This window comes from Peromyscus maniculatus, chromosome 1 (assembly GCF_049852395.1).
Source record: "Peromyscus maniculatus bairdii isolate BWxNUB_F1_BW_parent chromosome 1, HU_Pman_BW_mat_3.1, whole genome shotgun sequence".
Taxonomy (NCBI): domain Eukaryota; kingdom Metazoa; phylum Chordata; class Mammalia; order Rodentia; family Cricetidae; genus Peromyscus; species Peromyscus maniculatus.
The window spans coordinates 40,033,647-40,057,488 of NC_134852.1; the positions used below are offsets into that span (position 1 = coordinate 40,033,647).

General features: G+C 43.2%; 1 protein-coding gene and 1 long non-coding RNA gene across 2 annotated transcripts in view; one reads left to right on the forward strand and one right to left on the reverse strand.

Annotated features, from left to right (window-relative positions):
* LOC143274353 (uncharacterized) overlaps nt 1–22,304 on the forward strand; it is a 42,134-nt gene extending 19,830 nt beyond the window's left edge. The window contains exon 3 of the long non-coding RNA XR_013052966.1: nt 18,505–22,304. This is a non-coding gene — a long non-coding RNA (uncharacterized LOC143274353). The remainder of the gene's footprint in view (nt 1–18,504) is intronic.
* Nucleotides 1,610–9,497, reverse strand: LOC143274337 (uncharacterized protein C2orf78 homolog). The gene is made up of 3 exons (XM_076577070.1): nt 9,313–9,497; nt 4,971–5,729; nt 1,610–3,708 (listed from the first exon to the last, which is right to left on the reverse strand). The coding sequence occupies exons 1-3, from the start codon at nt 9,317–9,319 to the stop codon at nt 1,829–1,831; spliced, it is 2,646 nt and encodes an 881-aa protein (XP_076433185.1). The 5' UTR covers nt 9,320–9,497; the 3' UTR covers nt 1,610–1,828.
* Nucleotides 22,305–23,842: the final 1,538 nt, after the last annotated feature.

Sequence of the window (23,842 nt, forward strand, 5' to 3'; positions counted from 1 at the left end):
AGCACAACAGACAACATGTTGGAGGCATCATTCTGACCTCAGAATCCAGCATGTAGGCCCCAACACCTGCAGAAATGGGAACAAAGACCTAATCCATGAATGACAAAGTCAATAGCTCCAGGATCCAGGAAAGCCCATAAACGTACTAGCCTTGCCTTTTTATGACTTCTGTAGTTCTGCTTCTTGCTAACTCTTCTTGCTCACTAAAGCATGTCAAACCAGGACAAGGTTTTTGTGCTTAAAAGACCAGAGGCAGTGAGGCTCGGGGCTGCATGATTTGTGCAAGTTTCCAAGGAAGCTGCTAGCCAGAAATACAGACTTTCTATTCAGCCATAAGAGTGTCCATGTGTGCTCTTTTCTAGAATCACCACACAACAGAATCACAATGGAGGTTCTTAAAAAAAATTAAAAATGAATCTTCCACATGACCCAGTTATACCATTTCTGGGTATTTACAAGAAGGAGTTCAACTCATTATATTAGGGACATATCTGCACATCAATATTGATTACAGCAGAATTATACTAGCCAGGGTTCTCTAGAGGAACAGAACTGATAGAATCATTCAATCTGTCCATCTCACTATATATAGAAAGGGGATTTATTAGAGTGGCTTACAGGCCATGTTCTACTTAGTCCAACAATGAATATCTACCAACTGAAAGTCCAAGGGTGGAGTAGTGGTTCAGTCCATGAAGCTGGATATCTCAGCTGGTCTTCAGCATACTCTGGAATCCCAAAGAAGAAGTAAGATCTAATGCCAGTGAAGGAAGGACATGCTAGCAAGAGCAAGGGCAAGCAAGCAAAGAGCAAAGAGCTTCCTTCTTCCATGTCCTTTATATAGGCTGCCACCAGAAGGTGTGGCCCAAACTAAAGGCAGATCTTCCCATCTCAAAAGATCTGGATGAAAGTTGGATATTTCTACTTCAAATGATTTAATAATTTTTTAATTAAGAAAAATCCCTCACAGGTGTACCCAGTCAACTAATTCCACATGTATTCAGGTTGACACCAAAAATAGGTTTTGCAACAGTCCACAGCAGCAGCATTAGGGAAATAGCCCGAGTGTCAAAAACAGAGAAAGGTATAAAGAAAATGTGATGTATTAACACAGTGGAAAATTATTAATTCATAAAATGGATGAAACTATGCTTTGTGAAGGAAAAGAATTTGTGGAGATTATCATATAAATTAACCAGGCTCAGAAAAATGTCCATGTTTTCTTTCATGTGAGGTTCCTAGATTATGTTTACATAAATGAAATCCTATGTTTGTGTTCCATGAAATTAGAGGCATAGCTCTGTAGCAGAAAAATGATGTCTCAGTGCTGTGGGGAGAGGTGAGAAATGGTCAGACTGTGGTCAAAGAGGAAGTGTGCTCGATACTCAGTCGGTGCTTCAAGACATACCATGTCCTGTGAATGAAAAACTCCAGGATAATAATTTTAATACAACTAGAGCATGTAATTGATTTAATATTTAAAAAGTATTTTCTGAGTTTTATTTTATATAAAATATGATATTGTACTTAGAAAATATAAAAATTAAATTATCAAAGTTAAGATAAATATTGAATGACACCTTACTCACAGATGAAATAACAGACTTAAGACTTTTTAGGGAGTTTTACTAAGTACTCAAATATATGTGAATATAGACATTTTGTATATCCATCTATATCTACATAGTCATCTGTATAACTACATTTGGACCTATGTATCTATACATTTCATTTAAGTTGTTATACTCCTTATATACATGTGTATTGGTATTTATATCTCTTCTTATCCACATTGAAAAGCACTTTGCTCTAAAAACCTGGCCTGCTCTTACATTGCATAGCCATAATATCTGGAAATTTCCATATCCTTCTGCCTCTGAAGGAAGAGCTGCAGTTTTCCCAGAGATGTGTACTTGGCGGCATTCTCTCTCTCCTGTTGAGCCTGCCTCTTCATGGCCTCCCTCTCTGGTCTCTGCTCTTCTGTGATGGGCTGTGAGATGACTGGCCCTGGAATGTGGACATTCCTCCATGGAAATGGTTGGCGGCTGAAGTCTTGCAGCAGATGTTGGATTTGAGGTTTGGGAGGTGATGGGGCCTTGTTCTTGTCTGCAGAGGCAAGATCCCTCTGTAGTGAAGGGTGAGATGATGCCCTGTAGGATACTGGCCTAGAGACAGCTGGCTGAGGGCCAGTACAAGACTGGATTGGGTTGGTTATGTTATCTTGTGTGGCACTGGTAGCAATAGGCAGAACTGGCTTGTCAGAGGCCATCAAAGAAGTGCTGGCAGGAGCTGGTTTAGATGGCTTGAGTGTGGTAGACTGAGCTGAGTTAGAATGAGGTCTCACAGGGTACAGTGCAGGGGCCCCGTGTGAAGCCAGGGAGAGAGACTTTTTAGAAACCAGTCTGGATTGAGGCTTGTCCAGGGCTGGAAAAGGCAGAGGTACTAACTTGACCTTGCCAGGTGGGGGCAGCTCATACTGGGATGGAGATGGATGACACTCCCTGTGAGCATTGTTCTCTGGTCTCTGAGCATTGCTTGGGGTGTTACCAGGGCCTCGGCCATTACCTGGCACATCCAGAAGTGATGTGGTGGCTGGGCCTGCCCTGGGATCTTTGTTGCTGCTGAAGTTTAGCCGAGCCCGGGAGGAAGAGATGCCAGTTTTCTTCTCACTCTTCTTCCCCAGTGGGTGAAAGACTTGCACGGATTCTAGCATATGCATGCCAAGGTGAGTTCGAGGCTTTTTAAAGCTGTTGTGGCTGAGCTCAGGTGGATTCCCCTTCCTCTTGTTCTTTGGCATGGTGGTGTTTTCCTCTACCTTGACTCTGTTCCTTGACTGCTTGAGCTCCTCTGTTTTCTTGCAGTTGTTTTCTCTGGATCTCTTGGTCTTGTCTTGCCCCTGAGCCCTTGCTCTGCTGGGCATGCTGGGTGTGGCTTTCTGGGCTTTGTCCTCCAAGTTCTTAGGCATGTTCTCAATAGCCCCTTCACTGGACCCAGCACTACCCACAGCCTCTTCTTCCTCCAGGTCCTGGAGCTGGATTCTGTCCTGAGGAGACCCATCTAGCATCTCAGAGGCTTCCTGGCCATTCTTTCTCACTTGGTCCACAGGTACACTGATGGTGCTGGAGCTTTCCTGGACCTGATCCCTGCTGATGTCTTTGGATTGGGTTGCTGTGGGATCTTGCAATGGGTTCCTATCAGTGATTGAGTTGAAGAGTCGGGGAAGGTGAATATCTCCCACCAGTGTAGTCATGTCTGCAAAGTCCATGCTGGAGTCCATCACACTCTGCAGCACCCCAGGCTCATCCTGACCAAGGCTGCTGCTTCCCAAGGTGGCATTTTCAGGAGAAAGCTTCTGTTTTAGGCTCCCTGAATTAGTGTAATTCAGGGCCTGCTGCAGGTTGGCATGTGCTAAAGGGAGAAGTGATGGGTCTTGGTTTTCTTTTATGCCCTCATAGGCATCCAGAGGAGTTGATAGATCATCTGTCATCAAATCCAAGTCGTTATCCTCTGTTTGTTCCAAGATTGGAGCAGGAAGCAAGGGCAGGAATTCTGAAGGACTGTCGATGGGGGCAGTTAATGACCAGTCCCCATGGACAGGTGGTGACTTCTGAACATCCTGCATGCAGGCATTGCAGAGGTCTGGACTCTGCAGCAGACAGAGTGTCTGGCCTGCAGCTGTCAATCCCAGGGTTGTCTCCATTTTCGCCACTGAAAAAGAGTCAAGGAAGAAGTCAGTGCCTGGTAAGTGAGGTGCTCCCCACTTTTCAGTGGCCTCAGTACTCAGACCCCTACGGCAGTGGGGAAGGCATTCCTGTGAGCTCTGCTTGAGTAGCACAAGCGGCACCTATGTTGGGAGATTTGTGACCACTCTCTTATTTCTAGTAACCATGTGATATCATCATTTCTCAGATGTTTGTGTTTTCCTCGGTGTTTGTGTGTCATGTGCATGCATAGTGAGCATGGGGAGGTGACAGAGTTCCTTAGGGGTGTGGTCCTCTTTCCTTTCCCATGTCTTTGAAAGAGTGACCCTCCTTTCCGTGGAAGTTTGCTATCAGGCAGGTTGTCTGGTCGACAATTTTCAAGAACTTGCTCCTGTCTTCCAACTCTTGGCATTACTCAAATTTCCCCTGTTGCCTGAGTTTCTAAATTGGTTCAGGTGTCCAAACCCAGTTCCTCACTCCTGCAAGGCAATCTTTTCAACAACCCTAAATTTCCTTTACCTCCACATTTCGCAGTCTTGTTATTAAAGATGTGAAAATTGGTTTTAGAATGTGAAGTCTTTAGGCTTGGGCGTGACTGTGTAATAGAGAACATATTCTAATGATCATGCATAGCCTTGCCTCACCTCTGAATAACCATAGCAAAAGAAAAGGAGAAAGAGATAGAGATAGAGAAAGAGATAGATAGATAGATAGAGAGAGAGAGAGAGAGAGAGAGAGAGAGAGAGAGAAACTATGTGCAACTTAGTAGTTGTACACTGGTACACCAGGTATACTGGACTCTCAATGCACTTATAAGAGAATGGCAGGGTCAGCCGTTCTGGGAATCTGTGAGTAATCCCTCCTCCAGGACAGATTTGGAGTTGCATTGCTCTAGAGTCAGAACTCAACCCAGAGAAAATAAATTGTTACCAAACAGAAAGGCCTTGGTGTCCCCTACAGCCCTGAGGAATAGATGGAATAGATTAGGAAGGAGGCGATTACTGTGTAACGGTGCATGGGACTGATTAGCTAGGTCAGTGACATGTGTGTCTGTGATGCTGTCCTTGGACATGTCTTAATGGAGGATGGATGCCACTCATTGCCCTGCATTGTCAGTCATTATAGAGACTGAAGATGGGGATGGTGAGCCTGGGCAAGGCTGAGCTCTCAGGACTCCCATTGTTCCTCCCTGAGGACATCCACTCCTGAAAGTTTGAGCTGTGTCTGCTTTGAGTGCTGATCTCAGTCCTCCCTCCTGGTTCTACTCACCTTGAAGACTGGTGTCTGGCATGTCTTGAGCAGGTGTGCGATAGTAGATGGCAGAGGTGGAGAAGGGTGTTTGGATATTTGTTGACTGAATCTCCTTTGGCATCATCACTATCTCTGGTTGCAGGGCAGAGGCCTGACCCCCAGAGTAGGACACAGAGCCACAGGCCTGCAGGCACTGCCCAAGTTCTCCAGCCATCAGTGGGCCCAGGCTATTGACGTCATAGTAATAGACCTGGGTACCCTCCAGGTAGGAAGGTGCCAGGCTGTATCCTTGATTTGGTACCTGTGGTGGTGTGGCCTGAAGAAGGTTGGCAGACAGTGTTGGATAGGAAAGGACTAAGGTATTGGGATCTAAAATATTATCACCCTGGGCTGTCCTAGAGAAGGAGAATATGGTATTCTGGTCAGTGATAGTTACAGTGAAGTCACGGAGTGCAGCTCCCCTCTGGTCAGTGTTTCCCGTGGGATCCCACTGGAGAACACCTGGATAGGAGAGTGGTGAGGCAGACATCTGGCCCTCGTCAGTCAGCGCAGTCACCATGGTTGTGCCAGCTGGTAGGTAGGGGTAGTCACTGTCCATGAGCTGCTGGCAACAAGTGCTGGAGTCTGATGGCAGGAGCCATGCTGCACTGACAGCTGGGGTGGAGACCCTGAAGAAGTTGCACACACTTCCTGCTATGGGCATGGCATTCGTCAGCTCAGGTACAGAGGCCTGCAGAGCACATTCTGTTCCAAAGAAAGGTGCACTTTGAAAATTTTCTGTAGGAAGCAAGAGGAAAATAAGAAGTTTGGTGAGATGGAATCTGAGTACCTTCCTGTGAGGAGCTTTCTTATCATCAGATTGTACAATCTGGGAATGTCTGAGACCTATTTTCCCTCACATATCCCAAACAAATGGTTCAGAATGATTCTTGGTAAAGGATAGGATGGCACTCATTTAGTGAGCTGCCTGTTCTTCCTGTGCTGGCATGGACTTCCTAGTTGATCCACGTTGACTCTTGCTCTGACTAGACAACACACTTCTTTGCCCTGCTTTGTATTGTTCTGATTTCTGCTGTGGCACTGCCTCACACCTGTGTCCCAGAACAGAAGTGTTTAAAGTAGGAGAACCTTAGACAGCTTCTCGTGTCTGTGCCTTTGTCCTCTTCTGTGCAGATCTTCCTCAATGTAGACAGGTACAAGAATCTCTTTCTCCTCTTAAATCCTACTGTTCCTGTCACATGCCTTCTATAATTAATGTTCTTGCTATTTATGTAACCCATAAACACATATGGGTACATGAGTTCATGAATACAACCAACTGATAACATTTTTGTCTTGTTTGCACCTGTGTAGTGTGACTTCTTGATATTTCTAATCCATATTGCGTTCTGAATTAGATTGTTTCTCAATTTAACTCTTGGACAATTTTTTTTTGCTAGTTCCTCAGTAACTTAATTTCGTATAACTCTTCTAGTGAGGAACCCTTGTGAGAATTGCTCCCACACAATGGCATGCCAGTTGTCATAGTGCAGTGTACAACTGTCTGTCAGTGTGCCCAGCTCCAGTTGTCAATATCCAACACCACCAGTGCCCATATGACACCAGGAATGCTGCAGAATTTAGCTGGACAGCCGGAAACAGAGCAGCATATTGTTTTGTGTATGTGACATGGAACCTTTTTCAGACTGATTTTAACAGTGTGGTTGCCTGTACATGGCTTGGGAATTATAAAATGTATATATGTACAATGTATATAATGCCTTGTGTTATTTTGATTTAACATCTGTGGTTGTCTGCAACCTTCTGTTCCAAACTACCTTTGTGTGCCTCCAGGGACACTCTGCAGTGTGCCTTCTTGTATATCTATATTTTCTCACTCCTCGTACTTTATTTTCTTCTTCCCCAATTTCCTGTGTGTCTGTCTTACATGTAACTCCCTCAATATATCTTCCACTACAATAACTGCCTTCTGAGAATCCATGCCTTCTAAGTCTCTCCCAGTTTCCCTTTTTAATCTAGGGAAGTCCAAGTAACTCCAAAATATGGCAGCCATTCTCTTTGTCTATTTTTAATATTTATTTTGGTGAATGTGGAGACAGGCCAGTGTAGACCAAGTTATACTTGAACTAAACTTCATCCCTTCAAGCTCTACATGCTGTGATTACAAGTGTCTGTCACCATTCCTGGTGTGAACATTACTTTTAGAGTAGCCCTGAACTTGAAACAATAAATGGGAAATAGAATGCAAGGGAGCTTGTCCCATTCTTGTTAAGGAGTGCTAGATCTCTGCACATCTTGTTTGTTTTCCTGTGTCTCTTGAACTTAGCATCGTCAAGAAGGGCCTGATTATATTCCCTGTTCACTTGCCTCTTGAGACTCGACAGTACAGAGCCCAGAGCTTAGTGACACTCTCATCTCCCTGAGGTTGATGGAAAACACTTGAGATTAAACTGTCCAAGCTCACATACCTAGTCAGAACCAAACCTAAATGTGACATTCAATTCAAGATATCACTATCAGCACAAGTGATATCCCCAAAACAAAGATTTAAAAGAATAGTAAAAATAAGGGGAGACATGATCAAATGAACCATTTTAAAGTTTCTTGTTGCGGGCCGCAGGAATATATCATAAGAACTCAGCTGGTTATGGCAAAGTCACTACCTGGAGGGATCATGGAATTCCTCCAGAGGAAGCCAAATCCCAAGGAGTTTTTGGTGTTACTTGGCTTGTTATATATCAGCTGTATTCTGTTATGAAAATCATGTGTGCCTTCATAGCTTTCCCAATTGACTTTTCCCTAAGAAGGACTAACAGTGTAGACTGAGCACTCTCTGGACATACACATTCCAGGTAATTTGGAGAACAGCCTCAGAGAAAGGCTTTCTCTGGAATCAGATATCTCCCTTGGCCACTTTCAAGGACTACAGGATACACCACCCAGGTGGACGCCCAACTTCCAAGGACTAACAAGTGATAGCAGCCCACGTACAAGTCTCCTGACTTACAGTAAATTCACAAGAGGACGCCGCCTAGGCCAGGTGGACACTAAGTAATAGTTTTACACAATTTAGCTTAGGCCCTCCTTTCTTACAGCCTTACTAACTTTATAGACCTCTAACTACTTACCTAACCACTTCTAGGAATATTTAGATAAACTTCTGTGCTAACAGCTATGCTCAGCCAGAACTCCCAGTTCAAGCCTCCCTGTGTAATTATTATTGGTAGCATCTGGCCAGGTCCATCACCGGATGGAGGAAAGTACCTTACCAGAGATACCTCTGTACTCTCTAAGAACAGACTTAAGCTTCCAGGCTACCTGTTTGAGAAGGCCTGGCAGATGTGCAAATTAAGCCTTACTTCCTCTTTTCCCAAACCTTACCTCCAGTTCCAGATCTCCCTTTAGCTATCACCAGAGGCATCTAGCTGTACACAGGTTGCCTAGAGATTGAGCACACTTTTCCCCACCCTGCAGTAAACAGCAGACAGCTTGAACAGATAGGAGCCACAGGAATAAAGAAGACAGTTTTATTTTCTCCCATTGACCTAGCAACTTATAGATTTTTAACATCCTTTACCAAACACATTTAAGGTTATAGTTGTGCACGTAAGACCCCTCTTCTTAGATATTACCCATATTTAGCCTTTAGTTGATTCATTAGTCACTTCCCCTTTGGGTCACAAATGGTAATTAACAACTAGTGCCCTTCTTTGTAATTCTTATCAACCCTCCATTTGATCCTGATAGTGGACAATCACTGCCTGAGGAAGTTCAGGCTGAGTGTCCTGGGTGGAGGGGAGGATTGTGATTTTGGGGAGATATATAACTGTAAAGCAGAGGACAGGCCGAGGAAGAGAGAAGAGAATGGAAGAACGAGATGGGTAAGAACTTGAGAGGAACAAGCTGAGATGGGGAAGAACTAGATTGAAGAGCTAAAAGAGCGGATTAGAGGAACGAGATGGAAGATGAGGAAGAGCCAGATGGGGAAGAACAAGATGAGGAAGAGCCAGATGAGAGAGAAGGAGACAGGAGAGGAGCTGATAGGGGAAAGAACTAGATAGATGAGAACCTAGAAGGGACAGAACTAGATGAAGGAATTAAGATAGAACATAGAGGGGACAGTAGATAAATATAGAGAGAAATCAGGCAAGAAAGGAGCTAGACATGAGAACAGAACTGAAGCTGTGTATAAAGGATGTTATGCCAGAGGAATTAAAGCAAGTGGACTATGGAACTCGGTGTGCTGAGATTATATTTCCTGATAATAGTCCTCGCCGTTAGTAGTTCTCTCTCCTGAGCCCCTGGGATGTATAATATTGAGGCTGGTCCTCTAATATTATACAAGAGTTTCTTTCCTTACCTGCCATGGTTAGAGGAAGAGTATCAGCAACCCACAGTACAATAGAGGAAGATAATTGTTTGTCCTTGTCTGATCAGCTGACCTGAGTGGCAAGTGTGTCCGGTATCAGACGGCACTTACTAGTCACTGTCACAGGTGACCTGTGATGGTCCAAATTTGTTTACAGGCATTTCCATGGAAACCCCAAGAACCTACCAGGTGGTGGTAAGATTGAAGGGTCAATGATGTCATAAACAGGGCAGCAGCCAATGGGAATGTTGGATTCTGAGCTAAAAGATGGACTTGGTTGGAGAGGATGCCAGGAGACCAACAGTAGCCATGGAGGCTGAGGTGTATGCTAGTGAAATGAGGCAATCCTGGCATGGAAGTCCCCCTTCCCATCATGTTTACTCTAGGGTATTGGCAGAGTTTTTTTTTTTTAAATAAGGCTCAATGTTGAAGCTGTGTCTTCTGTTTCTTTGAGGTATCACCTTGCAGCAGACAGTGTCCCATGAGCATGCACTATACATACAGTCAGTAGTCTTGGGCAGGAAGGAGGTGAACACCTAGGTGGACAGAACTCAGGTGAGAAACCATTTCAGTTGATCAGATTTATGAGCTGTCATCCTCTGTCCATGACCCAAGAAAGAGATCAAAGGTCTCCTTTGTAACTTTGTTGAAGGACAGGACTGAGTGTATTGAGTGCATCTTGGATGATGAACTCCAAGAATCTTCTCTTTGGGTGTGTTCTCCTAGAGGCCTGCCTTAGTCTGTGTTGTTCCAGGCAGGACTCACATCTCTCTTCTCTGCTTTTCACCCTCTTTTGATAGGGTTTGATCCTTGGACAAGTGAGAACCTATATCCTTACAGTGGTGGGCAGTATCATGGTGAACTTCCAGAAGCAGTGGTCTTCTGTTCATCGTGAAGATGCTTGTAATAGGGTGCTGGTCATTGAAGCAAACACTTGAGGGGCTGATGGTGAACCTTGCTGCACATGTTACCTTTTTCAAACTTGTTGCTCTTTTGCTGCCCAGACTTGTATACCTCTGGCTGTTTTCTCTCCTTCTTGACTTTTGTTTTCCTGAGATAGGCAAGTCTCTGTAGCCCCTGTTATTCTGAAACTCACTGTGTGTCTCACCCTGGATTCAGACATGTGGGCATTCTTTGTATCTTGCCTCCTTTCTTACAATATTGAGGTTGTTAGCCATTGAGTCTGGCTGCCTTCTCTCATCATCCACAAGTATATTGAATGTGACAGTTACTGAACCTTCTTCCTTCTGGCAACAGTCTCTACAGAATCCTGGGCCTCTAGCATTCTCTGCCAAGCATAAGTCTGAGATCAGGATAAATAGAGAGTAGAACATCTGGAGAAAGAAGACATTTTTTTGGTACTAGGTGCTGGGTGACATGAAAAAAAAAAACATAGTATTTATTTTTCTTTGTATGTATGGAAAAGAACAACCAGTTTCCCATCTCAGTGTATCTTCTCAGACAGGAATGTGATCTTTTGTTGAAATATGGGGAAATCTTGTGTTTCCTCATTTTGGTTTAGATTGTTTTCATTCTTTTCTGTCACTGACTGGTGGTTTTATAGACTGTATTTTGGCATGTTTGTAGTACGCATTTATATACATTTCTTATTCTAACTGCCTGAAAAATTACTAATATGACAATGTCCGTCAGTCCTTACTGAAATTGACCCTGGAGCCTGTTTATATGTCCTCCTGCATTCACATGAGTTGTCAGAACTTTCACTCAGGATCTCCTTTACACTGAGCTATTACTGTAGCTATTACTGGGCATGCAGCTACACGCATAGCTCAGTAGAGCAGTTCCTCTATACATATTGTTTCATGTTTTGTAGTTCTTGGCAAAACTCTGCAATGACTGTCCTTTTTCATAGTCCAGCAGGCTGCCTCTGTGTTTCTCCCTTGCAGTTTCCTTTATGACTGACCACTTGACAGATAATGTGACACATTCCAAGTGTCAATGACTAAAAGTCAGAAGGTTCATCCAGGTTCCAGGTTGTAGACCTTTCAGGAAAAAAAGTGTCCTCTTGTAGCAGCGTAGACCCAAATGAGTAGACCATCACTTGGTCTGTGTTATTGAGAAGTCTGAAAGTGAGAGAAAATGAGAGATATAGATAGATAGATAGATAGATAGATGATAGATAGATAGATAGATAGATAGATGAATGGAAAAATAGAACTATGCTGTTTATAATTCCCATCATTTCTGTGTTTTTTATTTTTAAATATTTGCATATTATTTCTCCTTCAATGTAACAATGAACTTATTTCATCTAATATGTGTGTTTGTGTGTGGTCTATGTTGCGTTTCCATGACTATGATAAAGCACTGAGCAAAATCAAATTGTAGCAGGATTGAGTGTCTTTCTGCTTATAATTTATAGCCCATTGTCTAGGCATCCAAACCAGAGTACAAGGCAGGACCTTGAGGCAGGAACTGAAGCAGAGACCACAGAGTATTGTTGCTTACTGGCATGCTTATTTAGGCTTGCTCAGTGACCATTCTTATATATTTCTAGTCCAATTGTTTTGGTATAGGATTGCCCAACATTGCCCAACATTGTCTATCAAATATTATTAAAGATCATGTTCCATAGTCATTCCTAGAAGCTCAAATCAGGTAGGCAACTGCTGAGTTGATTTTTTTTCTTTCCTCAGCACTCTGGTTTGTGTTATATTAGCAAAAGCTCAGTAGGACAGTGTGCATTGGTACTTCAATTGCAGTAGTCAGCATGGCCCCTCAGGTGTGTTCAAAGTAATATGAAAATATAAGCATTTTTCTGGCCCGTTTGTTTATTATTCTTTATGTTTTGGGGTTCCTGTCAAAAACAGGTTCTGAAAAGGCAACAGTGGATAGATTTGTTGATGGAAGAGTACATTGTGGGTGGTCTCTGAGGTATAGTTCCCAGAAATGGATGGGCCTGTATTCATGCTAGTCTTAGGAATGAGATGAATTCAACTGGGACCTTGGAGTGCTATGGGTCTTTGGTACATTTGCTGAGCCTATGGTTTGTTATATTTTTTGGAAGCTATGGGAGGCCTTGGTAGTTGTGCACAATTCAATCCAACGTGCACATTGGTGATCTAAAGAGGTAAAGCAACCAAGAGAAGCCAACAGAGGGAAAGCCAAGAGATCAGGGCCATCCCTGTTTGTTGAGTAACAGTTTCCTCCACACTGTAACTTTCTTTGTGGAGGTTGAGGATCCTATGAGACTCAAAGCAGCTAGAATTCCCAGTTTTAGAAAAACTGAAGTGCAAAGTGCACAGGAATCCTCCTTAAGCTCATGGAAGTTTTTTTTTTTTTTTTTTTTTTTATTTTTCCATCACAGGCAATTTATTTTGTTCTATTCATTCACAGTTAATACAGAAAATACTTGGAAACATTTCCATATAATATTTGACACAGAAATCATCAAATAGAAGTATACAATGTTGACAGGAGGCAGTACATTTATAATTTATAACCCCAAATGTATTTATAAATTAGAAATGGAAAGATCTACAAATGAAATTATGAAGGTTCACCAAAGTCATTTAATCTGTCAGTTTCTCATTCATTTTTATGTCTTAATAATATTCTATTGTATGAATAAGCCACATTTTATTTCTCTCCAGTATTTGATAGCTATTTGAGTTGTTTTAACTTTTTTACTATTAGCAACACACTGCTGTAAACCTTCATGTACATGTTTCATAGGTGCACATTTTCAGTAATTTGAGGTTATATTCCTAAGGGTAGAATTGTTGAGTAACAGAGTAACTGGGGATTGGGAGCTGTGCTGTGGTCTGGATTTCATTCTGTTTGGAGCTATGGGTGGAGTGAGTTACTTGGTTATTGAAAAGCACTACTTCATCTCAGTTTGTCTACACTCTGCTCAGGAAGAAAGCAATTCCATTTATGGGGCCATGCATAGCCACAATTTATGAGGAAAGCTACATGCTGAAAGGATTTGATTGTGGCTCCAGAACAGCAAAGAAGATGGCCACAGAGAAGCCGTGTGCCTATTTATGGGGCTTTCTCTTCTATTTCTTCTACAAATATAGAAACTCTAGTTACTGTGAATTAGTGGAGAGCTTCCTGAGGACCTTGCCAGTGAAACCCAGGCCATTCAGGTCCCCAGCCTCCCAGAGAACCCTTTCACTTGCAGGCATTCTCTGTGACACCCTTCATCTGGCCCACTTCGTTTCAGTTGACTTACTCTTTATCAGAGTTCTTCATGTGAATTGTCTCCAAACTAATTCGCTTTGTTAGAAAGGGAAGCCTCAGAACTTCACACTGTAATAAAGTTTTATAATCTCATGGAAGTTTTTAATGCATTACCTGGGAGACAATTTTCACACTCGTCTTGATGGCTTCCAATCATGAAAAAGCACTTAGGGATTTCCTGTTCTTTATTTGATGCACATGTGAGGTTTTGCTTCGTGCAGCTACATCTAAATCATGGTACCTGGTGCAAGTAACTCATCCACCATTCACTTTTAAATAACTTTGGTATTTAACAAGTTCATTATTGTTGACTTGGGTGCAATTATTTCTTGCTGTATCAATGGTGTTCTATGTCAGGTGAGAAGACCTTTGTGTCCCCCCAACCCCCCGCACTGTAGGAATAGATATGGTTATGGAGACACACATGTGATAATACTTGTGCTGGCTAAATTTTCAGGAAGAAAACCACATGCCGAGCTAGTGAGCTTCTGAAGTCCATAAATCAGAATAGATAGAAAACATGCATGTAAAATGTTGACTTCTGAGAGCAAAGTAAGCACATGCCATGTTGTGTTTAGCAATACACACAGAATAACCTGCATATATGTTTTCATTAGAGATAATGTGCTGGGGTCAGAGATTGCTTGCTCATTCTGAGCCCTCTCAGTGGCCTGGTTTGTTCAGGAAAAGAGAGTGAGGCACCTGCTTCTTCAGTGTTGTGGTGTGTGTCAGATGTGTGCATAAACTCAAGTGGATGGGCAGACGGTGGCCATGCTCTTGTATTTGTTTCAGTGAGAAGAGGTTGGGTTAATGTTACCAGAGTCCTAAGAGATGTTACGATCCACAATGGCCCTACTAGAGTCATGAAAACTAGGAGTTAAAGAGACTTGTCATAGAAGTCTAGGATCTAGAATACAAAGACTTTTTTATTTCTTAAGATAGGACTTCCTATCCATACCTACCCTTGTTGTGAATTCTGTCCTAGTGAGGAATCTGTAACTCTAAGGGTTGGATCTTTTCCAGCTGTAGAGGACAAGATTTGCCCTCCTTCTTAGAGAATCTGGTTAGTGTGTGACTTTGCAGGAAGCCTGTCCCCTGATAGAATAGGCAGTGGTAGGTCTTTACAGACCCTAGGCACCCTGTTAGGAAATCAGTCTTTCCTGGATGGTATCATTATATCCTCCAAGGGCCTGATGATTTGGGACAGCATCTCCAAGAAGAGTAAAAGTAAGTTAAGAATTTGAAAGATGGTATCCTGTATGGGTGGAAAGTGGCACTCCCTGAAGACATATGCCTGCTAAGTGTTAAGTGCCAGAGGTGGGCTTAAGCCTCAGGATGTGTTGGCCAAGAAGGTCCTTAGGTCCTTCCAAATTATGAAAGCTATTTCGATCCTGTTGTAAGTTATGAACCAGAAGTAGAATAGTGCCAATCTGATATGAAGAATCTGACTTGCCCTTAGCTGGAACCCCCTTTCTGATTGCAGGCTGGCTTTCATAGACCAAGCAGGCTCTTCCATCATTTTGGGGGAGAATGCTCAAGAATTGTCCTATTAGGTTGTTGGCTGCCTCCCCCATATAGTAAAATGTCAAGAGAGATGTATACACTGGTGCAGAGAATGCACATTGGTTAGGTATACTCGCAACAACTCTTCAATTTGATATGTGTGCACATGCACAGAAGGGAATTTTTATCTTTGTAATATGATCCACCATAAAATCTCTTTTGAGTGAGCAGGTTCTAGGTCCCAGTTGGAAGACAATTGCTAATGTTTCATTCACTGGAGTGTCTGGGTCTCTATTATCCCTTCTGAACCTTGCTTTTGTAAGAGATTAATGTAGTTTCAGGTACAGATGTAATTGCTACAGTCTGACTCCTTGCTGTTCTTCCTTTGGTATTTGTTTCTGTTGCTGTTGGAGAGAGTTGACATTGTTTAGGCTGCTGAGACTTAGTGGCTGTGGTGAGATGGCAGGCTGGTATTCATGAATGGATCATGCACAAAGCAGTCCATCCAAAGCTCGGGGATTGTCCTGCAAGTAGGAGCCCAATGGAATTGAGAGCTAGAGCAGTAGGGTAGAATAGTGTAGCATGGCTTTCTATTTCAAAATCAAGTGAACATCCCATTGTGATGTCTTGGAAGTGATTACCTTAGATGGATGGAGACCTTAGAAAGTAATTGAAGAGATGGAGGCAGTGATAGCCAGTTCTGTGGCTGTGAAGCTTAACTGTACATAGTAGAAGGAGCCATGGAGATTCATGAAAACTTGTCGTTCTAGACATTACTTGTATTTGAACACCAGGCCCTGGTGGAAAATGGTCGTTTTGAGAATAGAAGTGGAGAGTTAACTGAAAGTAGGGGGCTTCCAAGTATTGCTTCCACAGGAAACACCAATAAGTTGGTGGATATAATGTGAAGTATTCTACCTTCTATGAGTTTCAGTGTGGAGAGCCTTTAAACACCAACACCTGGTCTTCCACATATCCCATCCTTACTATTACAAGAAATTGATCATGTTATTGCTTTGCACATCAGTGCAGATTGCAGCCTTTTCCAGGAATATCTATGTTAGGGCCTGATCTTGCTGTCCAATAACAGAGCAATGGATAAGGAGTGTGTGATGTCTACACACCATTCATTTCACCTCAAGTGATGAATGCAGTCAAGGTGATTGCAGGAGAGTTCTTTTAAGTTGAGATAATCTTATTGTACCAAGTATATCCAATCCCAGACAAATATCTCCTGATGCTGTCCCTATATATCAATCCTAGATTACACACACCTACATGGTTCCATTCATGACACTGGAGGCAATTCTATGGAGCAGAACAATTGCTAAGATTTGTGTTGAGAGGTAAGGAATGAGTAGGTATAGGTAACCGAGTTTCTTGGCTCAGTACACAATGTTATATTTTAAGAAAAACATGTTCAATGAATAGTACAATGAGAATTAATAGTCACTGAGAAGAATTCCAAATAAGAAGAGCATTGTATTAATAGCTTTAATAAGAAAAATGCTTCCTGAGATTTATTTAATAAGGATTGTTCTATGAGATACTTAATTTGAAAACATAAAGATTAAAATAATAATATCAAGATTGGAAGATATCTGTCCAAATGCCTTTCTATTGTTCCTAAGGTGTAAAGTGAAGCACAGTAGTGTCCAAATCTGTAGTTAAAGCCACACACAGAGAGAGAGAGATAAAACCAGAGGCTTTCCTAAGCCATTGCTATTCATCATTCTATTATTCGCAAATTGTTCCTGTGAGGATAATTGCATACAGAAGGTGGGATCTTTTCATGGTGTCTTTGTTAGCATTTTCTAATTGGGTGACTCTGTATGTAACCATTGTTGGAATGGACAATTTGGGGCCTACATAGTAGTTGTGGTTTAGATATTTTTAAGATAGATACATGATGAAACTCTATTGACAGCTTGAATATAATCGCTCAGCAAAATTGTGATGCCCTACTTCTTAGAAGTAGAAAAGCAATAAAAACTTCACCACAAAAGCACAAAGTCCCCAACATAGCATAAGCCTACCTCATTAGAGGTCAGTGCATCACAGACATTGTAGCAAGTACAGCCTACAACTGAAACAAAACAGATTGTCAGAAAAAAATGAATCCAAGTTAAGTTCCAGTTGTAAACACATGCAGCTAAGTCTCTTTGGATTTTAGGTATGTATAAAAAATGCACCATGAATTACAAATGGTCTCTTCATCGAGGCTTGCTGGGAAACATGGTTATCCACATGTACAGAAAGAACCTTGATTCCACTTGGCTTGTTGGAGCATTCCTTTAGTCCCAGCACTCTTGAGGCATTGGCTGAGGAGGAGGTAGAGGCAGGAAGATCTTTGTGAGTTCAATGATTACTTGGTCAGTGCATACAGTTTCAGGACATGCTGGGCTATGGAGAAGATCCCTGTCTCAAGAATCTAAAAGTGAGTTAATAAATAAATGAATTCTGTTTATTATATGTAACCCTGGAAACAGATAATGCCAAATGCCTCAGAGGCCAAAGTGTAACAAACTCTGATACTGTTAGAGCACAGTACAAAGAGTTGAAGGTTCAGGAGATGCCAGCTTTCTTATCTCCCTTCTTCCACAGTGAGTGACAGACCTTCACAGATTCCAGCATGTGCACAGTGAGGTTGGTTTGAGGCTTTTTAAAGGTATCATGGCTGAGCTTCCTCTTGATGTGACTCTATGACTTCATGGCTTAAGCTCCTTCAGCTTTCTTGGAGTTGATTTCAATAGTTCTCTTTGTCTGGTCTTGCCCATGAACCCTTGGTCTGCTGGGCCTACAGAGTATGGCTTTCTGAGCTTTACCCTCTATTTGCTTGGCCATGTTGTAAATAGCCTCTTGTCTGGGCACAACACTGGTCCCAGCCTCTTTCCCTCCACCAGATCCTAACATTGGATTCTGCTCACAGAAGCTCCATAAAGCAGATTAGAAACTTTCTCTTCATTTTTCCTCAAATGGTTTAATGGTGTGCTGATGATACCCTATCTTTACTGGAAGTGATTGCTCCTGATGACTATGGAGGTTGTGAATTGGGTGACTGTGGGAACCTGGAATTAATGTAGTTCAGTGAAGGAGTTGAGCAGTTGAGGAATGTGAACATCTGCCACCAGTGTAGTCATGTCTGCAAGTCTATGCTGGAGGCCAACACACTGTGCAACCCAGGCTCATCCTGACCAAGACTGCTGCTTCACTATGTGGCATTGTCAGAAGCAAGCTTCTGCCCTAGGCTCCCAGCATCAGTGAAGTGCAGACATGTCAGGGTGTGCTAAAGGGAGGAGAGATGGGTCTTGGTGTTCTTTCGTGCACTCATAGGCAGCCAGAGGCACTGACAGATTTGCTGCCATCTCATGCAGGTTGTCATTCTCTGTTTGTTCCAGGCATGGGGCTTGTGGCAATGCCAGGAATTCTGAAGGTTGTGGATGGGGGCAGTTAATGACTTGTGCCTATCAACAGGTGGTGTACTCATCTGGAAATCCAGAGTGCAGGAGTAGCAGAGTTCTGCTCTGCAGCAGACAGAATATCTGGCTTGAGGTGTGATTTTCATGGAAGTCTCCCTTTTCATCACTGAATAAGAGTCAAGGAAGAAGTCAGTACCTGGTAAGTGGGATGCCCCCTCTTTTCAGTGCACCTCTGCACTTAGGCCCCTACAACAGCTGGATGACATTCTTAGGAACTCTGCTTTAGCTGCAGATATTCAGAAATATCAGCCTGAGTGGAGTTCCAGTTGTAAACACATTCAGTTAAATCTCTTCAGGTTTTGGGTAGGTACCAATGCATGTTTGCTTACACATGGCCTCTTCATCCAATCATACTGGGAAACCTGGATATCCACATAGACAGAAAGAGACTTGATTCCATTTGGCTTGTTGGAGCATTCCTTTAGTCTCAGCACTCTTGAGGCAGGGTCAGTACCAGGGAAATTGCAGAGGAAGAGGCAGAGCCATAAACAGAGGCAAAGGTAGTGGCATAGGTAGAGGCAGGATGATGTTTGTGAGTTCAAGGCTAGCCTGATGAACATAGATAGTTCCTGAACATGCAGGGTTATGGAGAGAGAACCTGTCTCAAGAAACTAAAAGCAAAGTAACAAATCAATTGGTTATATTTCCTATGTGTCACCCTCTCAAAGAAGTGCCAAATGCCTCAGAGGCAATAGTGTGCATATCCCTGATAATATTAGAGCACAGAGTGTGCCAAAGTGTTGAATGTTCACAGACAGGCCAGAATGGAGCAACACATGGGCCACTCAAGAAATCCTGGCTGTAGTTGACAGATGGTCTCACAGGGAAGTAAAACATTTGATCCCAGAAAAAAAAGAAACATTTATTTGAGAGATGATCCTAGAGAGGAGGAGGACATCTTTGCTGTTTCTACCCCAGTAAGAAGATTAATATTAGATTATTTAGAATTAGATAAAATACATAAATCATAAGAAAGAAGGCAACCCAGGTAGTACAGTGCAAAGAGAAAGACAGTCCTCCCTGATTTCTTCAAAGAGAGTGAGGACATACAATGGTTCAGATTGAGGAGGAATCAGGGAAATGCATAGAGAAATCCTAGATGCCATTCAAGGCCAACTAGAAAAGAAATGACAGCCACCCCTGAGAGAGTTCACAAAAAGGAATGCTATGGAATGTTGGAGAGGATGGAAAGATTTCAGCTTGATTGGATGTCAGTGTGGAGGATCTTCCAAAAGCCAAAACCTGGCCCACCACATGGTTCATATATGCCTTTCCAAAGAAAGAACTCAATATATTAGAGAGGTACTTGCCCATCAGTGTTGACTGTAGCATGGTTTCAAGAATATTAGGGAACCAAGCATGGTGTCCAAAAGCATGGCCATGGGTGAAGAAAGTGGGATGTTCATTGAACGTGAAGTCTTTTCAGCCATAGAGATGATTTGAAAATTGGTTTAAGAAGGTGAAATCTTTAGCTTGGGTTATCTTTGTAGTTAAGAACATATCCTATTGATCATGCATAGCATTGGCTGACCTCTGAATAACCATAGCAAAAGAAAAAGGGAGAGAGAGGGGGAATGAGAAGGAGAGAGAGAGAGAGAGAGAGAGAGAGAGAGAGAGAGAGAGAGAGAAGAGAGAGGAGAGAGAATGAGAGAGAAGCTTTGCCCAACTTAGCAGTTGTACTCTGATATACCAGGTATACTGGACTGTCAATGCACTTATGCTTGAAAGAGAACAGCAGGTCCAGTACTTGGCATCTGCAAGTAATACTTCTAGGACAGATTTGGAGTTGCACTAGAGTCAGAATTCAAGCGAGAGAAAATAAAGTGTTAGCAAACAGAAAGGCCTTGGTGTCCTCTACAGCCCCGAGGAATAGATTAGGAAGGAGGCGATTGCTGTGAATGGTGCATGGGACTGATTAGCTAGGTCAGTCATGTGTGAGTCTGTGCTGGTGTCCTTGGACATGTCTTAATGGAGGATGGATGCCACTCATTGCCCTGCATTGTCAGTCCTTATAGAGACTGGAGATGGGGATGGTGAGCCAGGCCAAGGCTGAGCTCTCAGGATCCCATTTTTCCTCCCTGAGTACATCCACTCCTGAAAGTTTGAGCTGTGTCTGCTTTGAGTGCAGATCTCAGTCCTCCTTCCTGGCTCTACTCACCTTGAAGACTGGTGTCTGGTGTGTCTTGAGCAGGTATGTGATAGTAGATGGCAGAGGTGGAGAAGGGTGTTTGGACATTTGTTGACTGAATCTCCTTTGGCATCATCACCATCGCTGGTTGCAGGGCAGAGGCCTGACCCCCAGAGTAGGACACAGAGCCACAGGCCTGCAGGCACGGCCCAAGTTCTCCAGCCATCAGTGGGCCCAGGTTGTTGAAGTCATTGTAATAGACCTGGGTGCCCTTCAGGTAGGAAGGTGCCAGGCTGTATCCTTGATTTGGTACCTGTGGTGGTGTGGCCTGAACAAGGTTGGCAGAAAGTGTTGGATAGGAGAGGACTAAGGCATTGGGATCTAAAATATTATCACCCTGGCTGTCCTAGACAAGGAGCAGAATGTGGTATTCTGGTCAGTGATAGTTACCGTGAAGTCCTGGAGTGCAGCTCGCCACTGGTCAGTGCTTCCCGTGGGATCCCACTGGAGAACACCTGGATAGGAGTGTGCTGAGGCAGAGATCTGGCCCTGGTCAGTCAGTGAAGTCACCATGGTTGTGCCAGCTGATAGGTAGGGGTAGGCACTGCCATGAGCTGCTGGCAACAAGTGCTGGAGTCTGATGGCAGGAGCCATGCTGCACTCACAGCTGGGGTGGAGACCCTGGAGAAGTTGCACACACTTCCTGCTAAGGGCATGGCATTCCTCAGCCCAGGCACAGAGGCCTGAAGTGCACATTCTGTTCCAAAGAAAGGTGCACTTTGGAAATTTTCTGTAGGAAACAAGAGGAAAATGGGGAAAGGGTGAGATGGAATCTGTATTGCTTTCCTTGAAGATCTTTGTTATCTCCTGTTTGTACAGTCTGGGAGAGTCTGAGACCCATTTTCCCTCACATATCCCAAACAAATATTTCAGAATGATTCTTGCTAAAGGATAGGATGGCACTCATTTAGTGAGCTGCCTGCTCTTCCTGTGCTGGCATGGACTTCCTAGTTGATCCACGTTGACTCTTGCTCTGACTAGACAACAGCCTTCTTTACTCTGCTTTGTCTTGTTCTGATTCCTGCTGTGACACTGCCTCACACCTGTGTCCCAGAATAGAAGTGCTTAAAGTAGGAGAACCTTAGACAGCTTCTCATGCTGTGCCTTTGTTCTGTTCTGTGCAGATGTTCCTCAATGTAGACAGAGAGAGTGTCTCTACCTAGATCAGTCTGGCCTTGAAATCACACAGACTGTCCTGTCTCTGCATTAGAGTGCTGGCATTGTAGTTTCTTTCCATGTCCACCAGGCTTGGCTCTACTCTGACCTTTCTTAATGAAATGACGTATCAGGACTTTCATAGATAAGAACTGTATTTTCCTAAGAATCCCTTTGTCATCTAACTCCCCCTGTTCCCCACTACTTTTTATGTAAGTCGTTACTTCTTATATTTTAATATAAATTCAGCACACATCCAATATGACTACATGAATACAACCTGCTGATAACATTTCATGTTTAGTGCCTATGTTTCAAGTGACAGTTTGGGATTTCTTTTTTATTTTTATTTTTATTATTTTACAATACTATTCAGTTCTACATAACAGCCACAGATTCCCTTGTTCTCTCCCTTCCTGCCCTCCTCCCCTTCCCCCCAGCCAACCCTCCATTCCCACTTCCTTCAGATCAAGGTCTCCGCTGTGGACTGAGATCGACCTGATAGACTCAGTCCAGGCAGGTCCAGTCCCCTCCTCCCAGATTGAGCCAAGCGTCCCTGCATAACTCCCAGGTTTCAAACAGCTAAGTTATGCAATGAGCCCAGGACCTGGTACCACTACCTAGATGCCTCCCAAACATATCAAGCCAATCGACTATCTCACCTATTCAGAGGGCCTGATCCAGTTGGGGGCCCCTGAGCCTTTGGTTCATAGTTCATTTGTTTCCATTCATTTGGCTATTTGTCCCTGTGCTTTATCCAACCTTGGTTTCAACAATTCTCATTCATAAACCCTCCTCTTTCTCACTAAATTAGACTCCCAGCACTCCACCCAGGGCCTAGCCGAGGATGTCTGCATCCAGATTCCTCAGTCCTTGGATGGGATTTCTGGCACAACTATTAGGGGGTTTGGCTATCCTATCACCAAAGTAGGTCAGTCCCAGCTGTCTCTCGACCATTGCCAGCTTTCTTTTGTGGGGGTATCTTTGTGGATTTCTGTGGGCCTCTTTAGCACTTTGTTTCTTCCTTTTCTCATGTGGTCTTCATTTACCATGGTCTCCTATTCCTTGTTCTCCCTCTCTGTTCTTGATCCAGCTGGGATCTCCCGCTCTCTCTTCCTCGACCCTCGCCCTTCATTGCTCCCACTCATGTCCAGGCTGTTCCTGTAGATCTCATCCATTTCTCTGTCATTGGGTGATCCCCGTGTCTTTCTTGGGGTCCTGTTTTCCAGGTAGCCTCACTGGTGATATGAGTAGCAGTCCAGTCATCCTTGTTCCACATCTAGTATCTTCCTATGAGTGAGCACATACCATATTTGTCTTTCTGAGTCTGGACTACCTCACTCAGGATGATTTTTTTCTAGATCCATCCATTTGCCTGCAAACCTCATGATGTCATTATTTTTCTCTGCTGAGTAGTATTCCATTGTGTATATGTGCCACAATTTATTTATCCATTCTTCAGTTGAAGGGCATCTAGGTTGTTTCCATGTTTTGGCTATTACAAACAATGCTGATATGAACATAGCTGAGCAAGTGCTCTTGTGGTATGATTGAGCATTTCTTGGGTATATGCCCTAGAGTGGTATAGCTGGATCTTGGGGGAAATTGATTCCCAATTTTCTAAGAATGTAGCTAGAGTTTTCCTGCCTTGCCCACAGTCAGGACAAATCTTTGTCACCCGCCAGTCCCACAGCCGCTCAGACCCAACCAAGTAAACACAGAGACTTATATTATTATAAACTGTATGGCTGTGACAGGCTTCTTGCTAACTGTTCTTATATCTTAAATTAACCCATTTTTATAAATCTATACCTTGCCATGTGCCTGGTGGCTTACCGGCGTCTTTACATGCTGCTTGTGCTGGCAGTGGCTGCAGTGTCTCTCTGCCTCAGCCTTCTGCTTCCCAGAATTCTCCCCTCTCCTTGTCCCACCTACTTCCTGCCTGGCCACTGGCCAACCAGTGTTTTATTTATTGACCAATCAGAGCAAT

Coding starts and splice junctions, on each gene's coding strand:
- LOC143274337 (XM_076577070.1), bottom strand. Junction 3,709..4,970: donor GCCAGACACCAGTCTTCAAG/GTGAGTAGAACC, acceptor ACTCTTTTTCAG/TGGCGAAAATGGAGACAACC.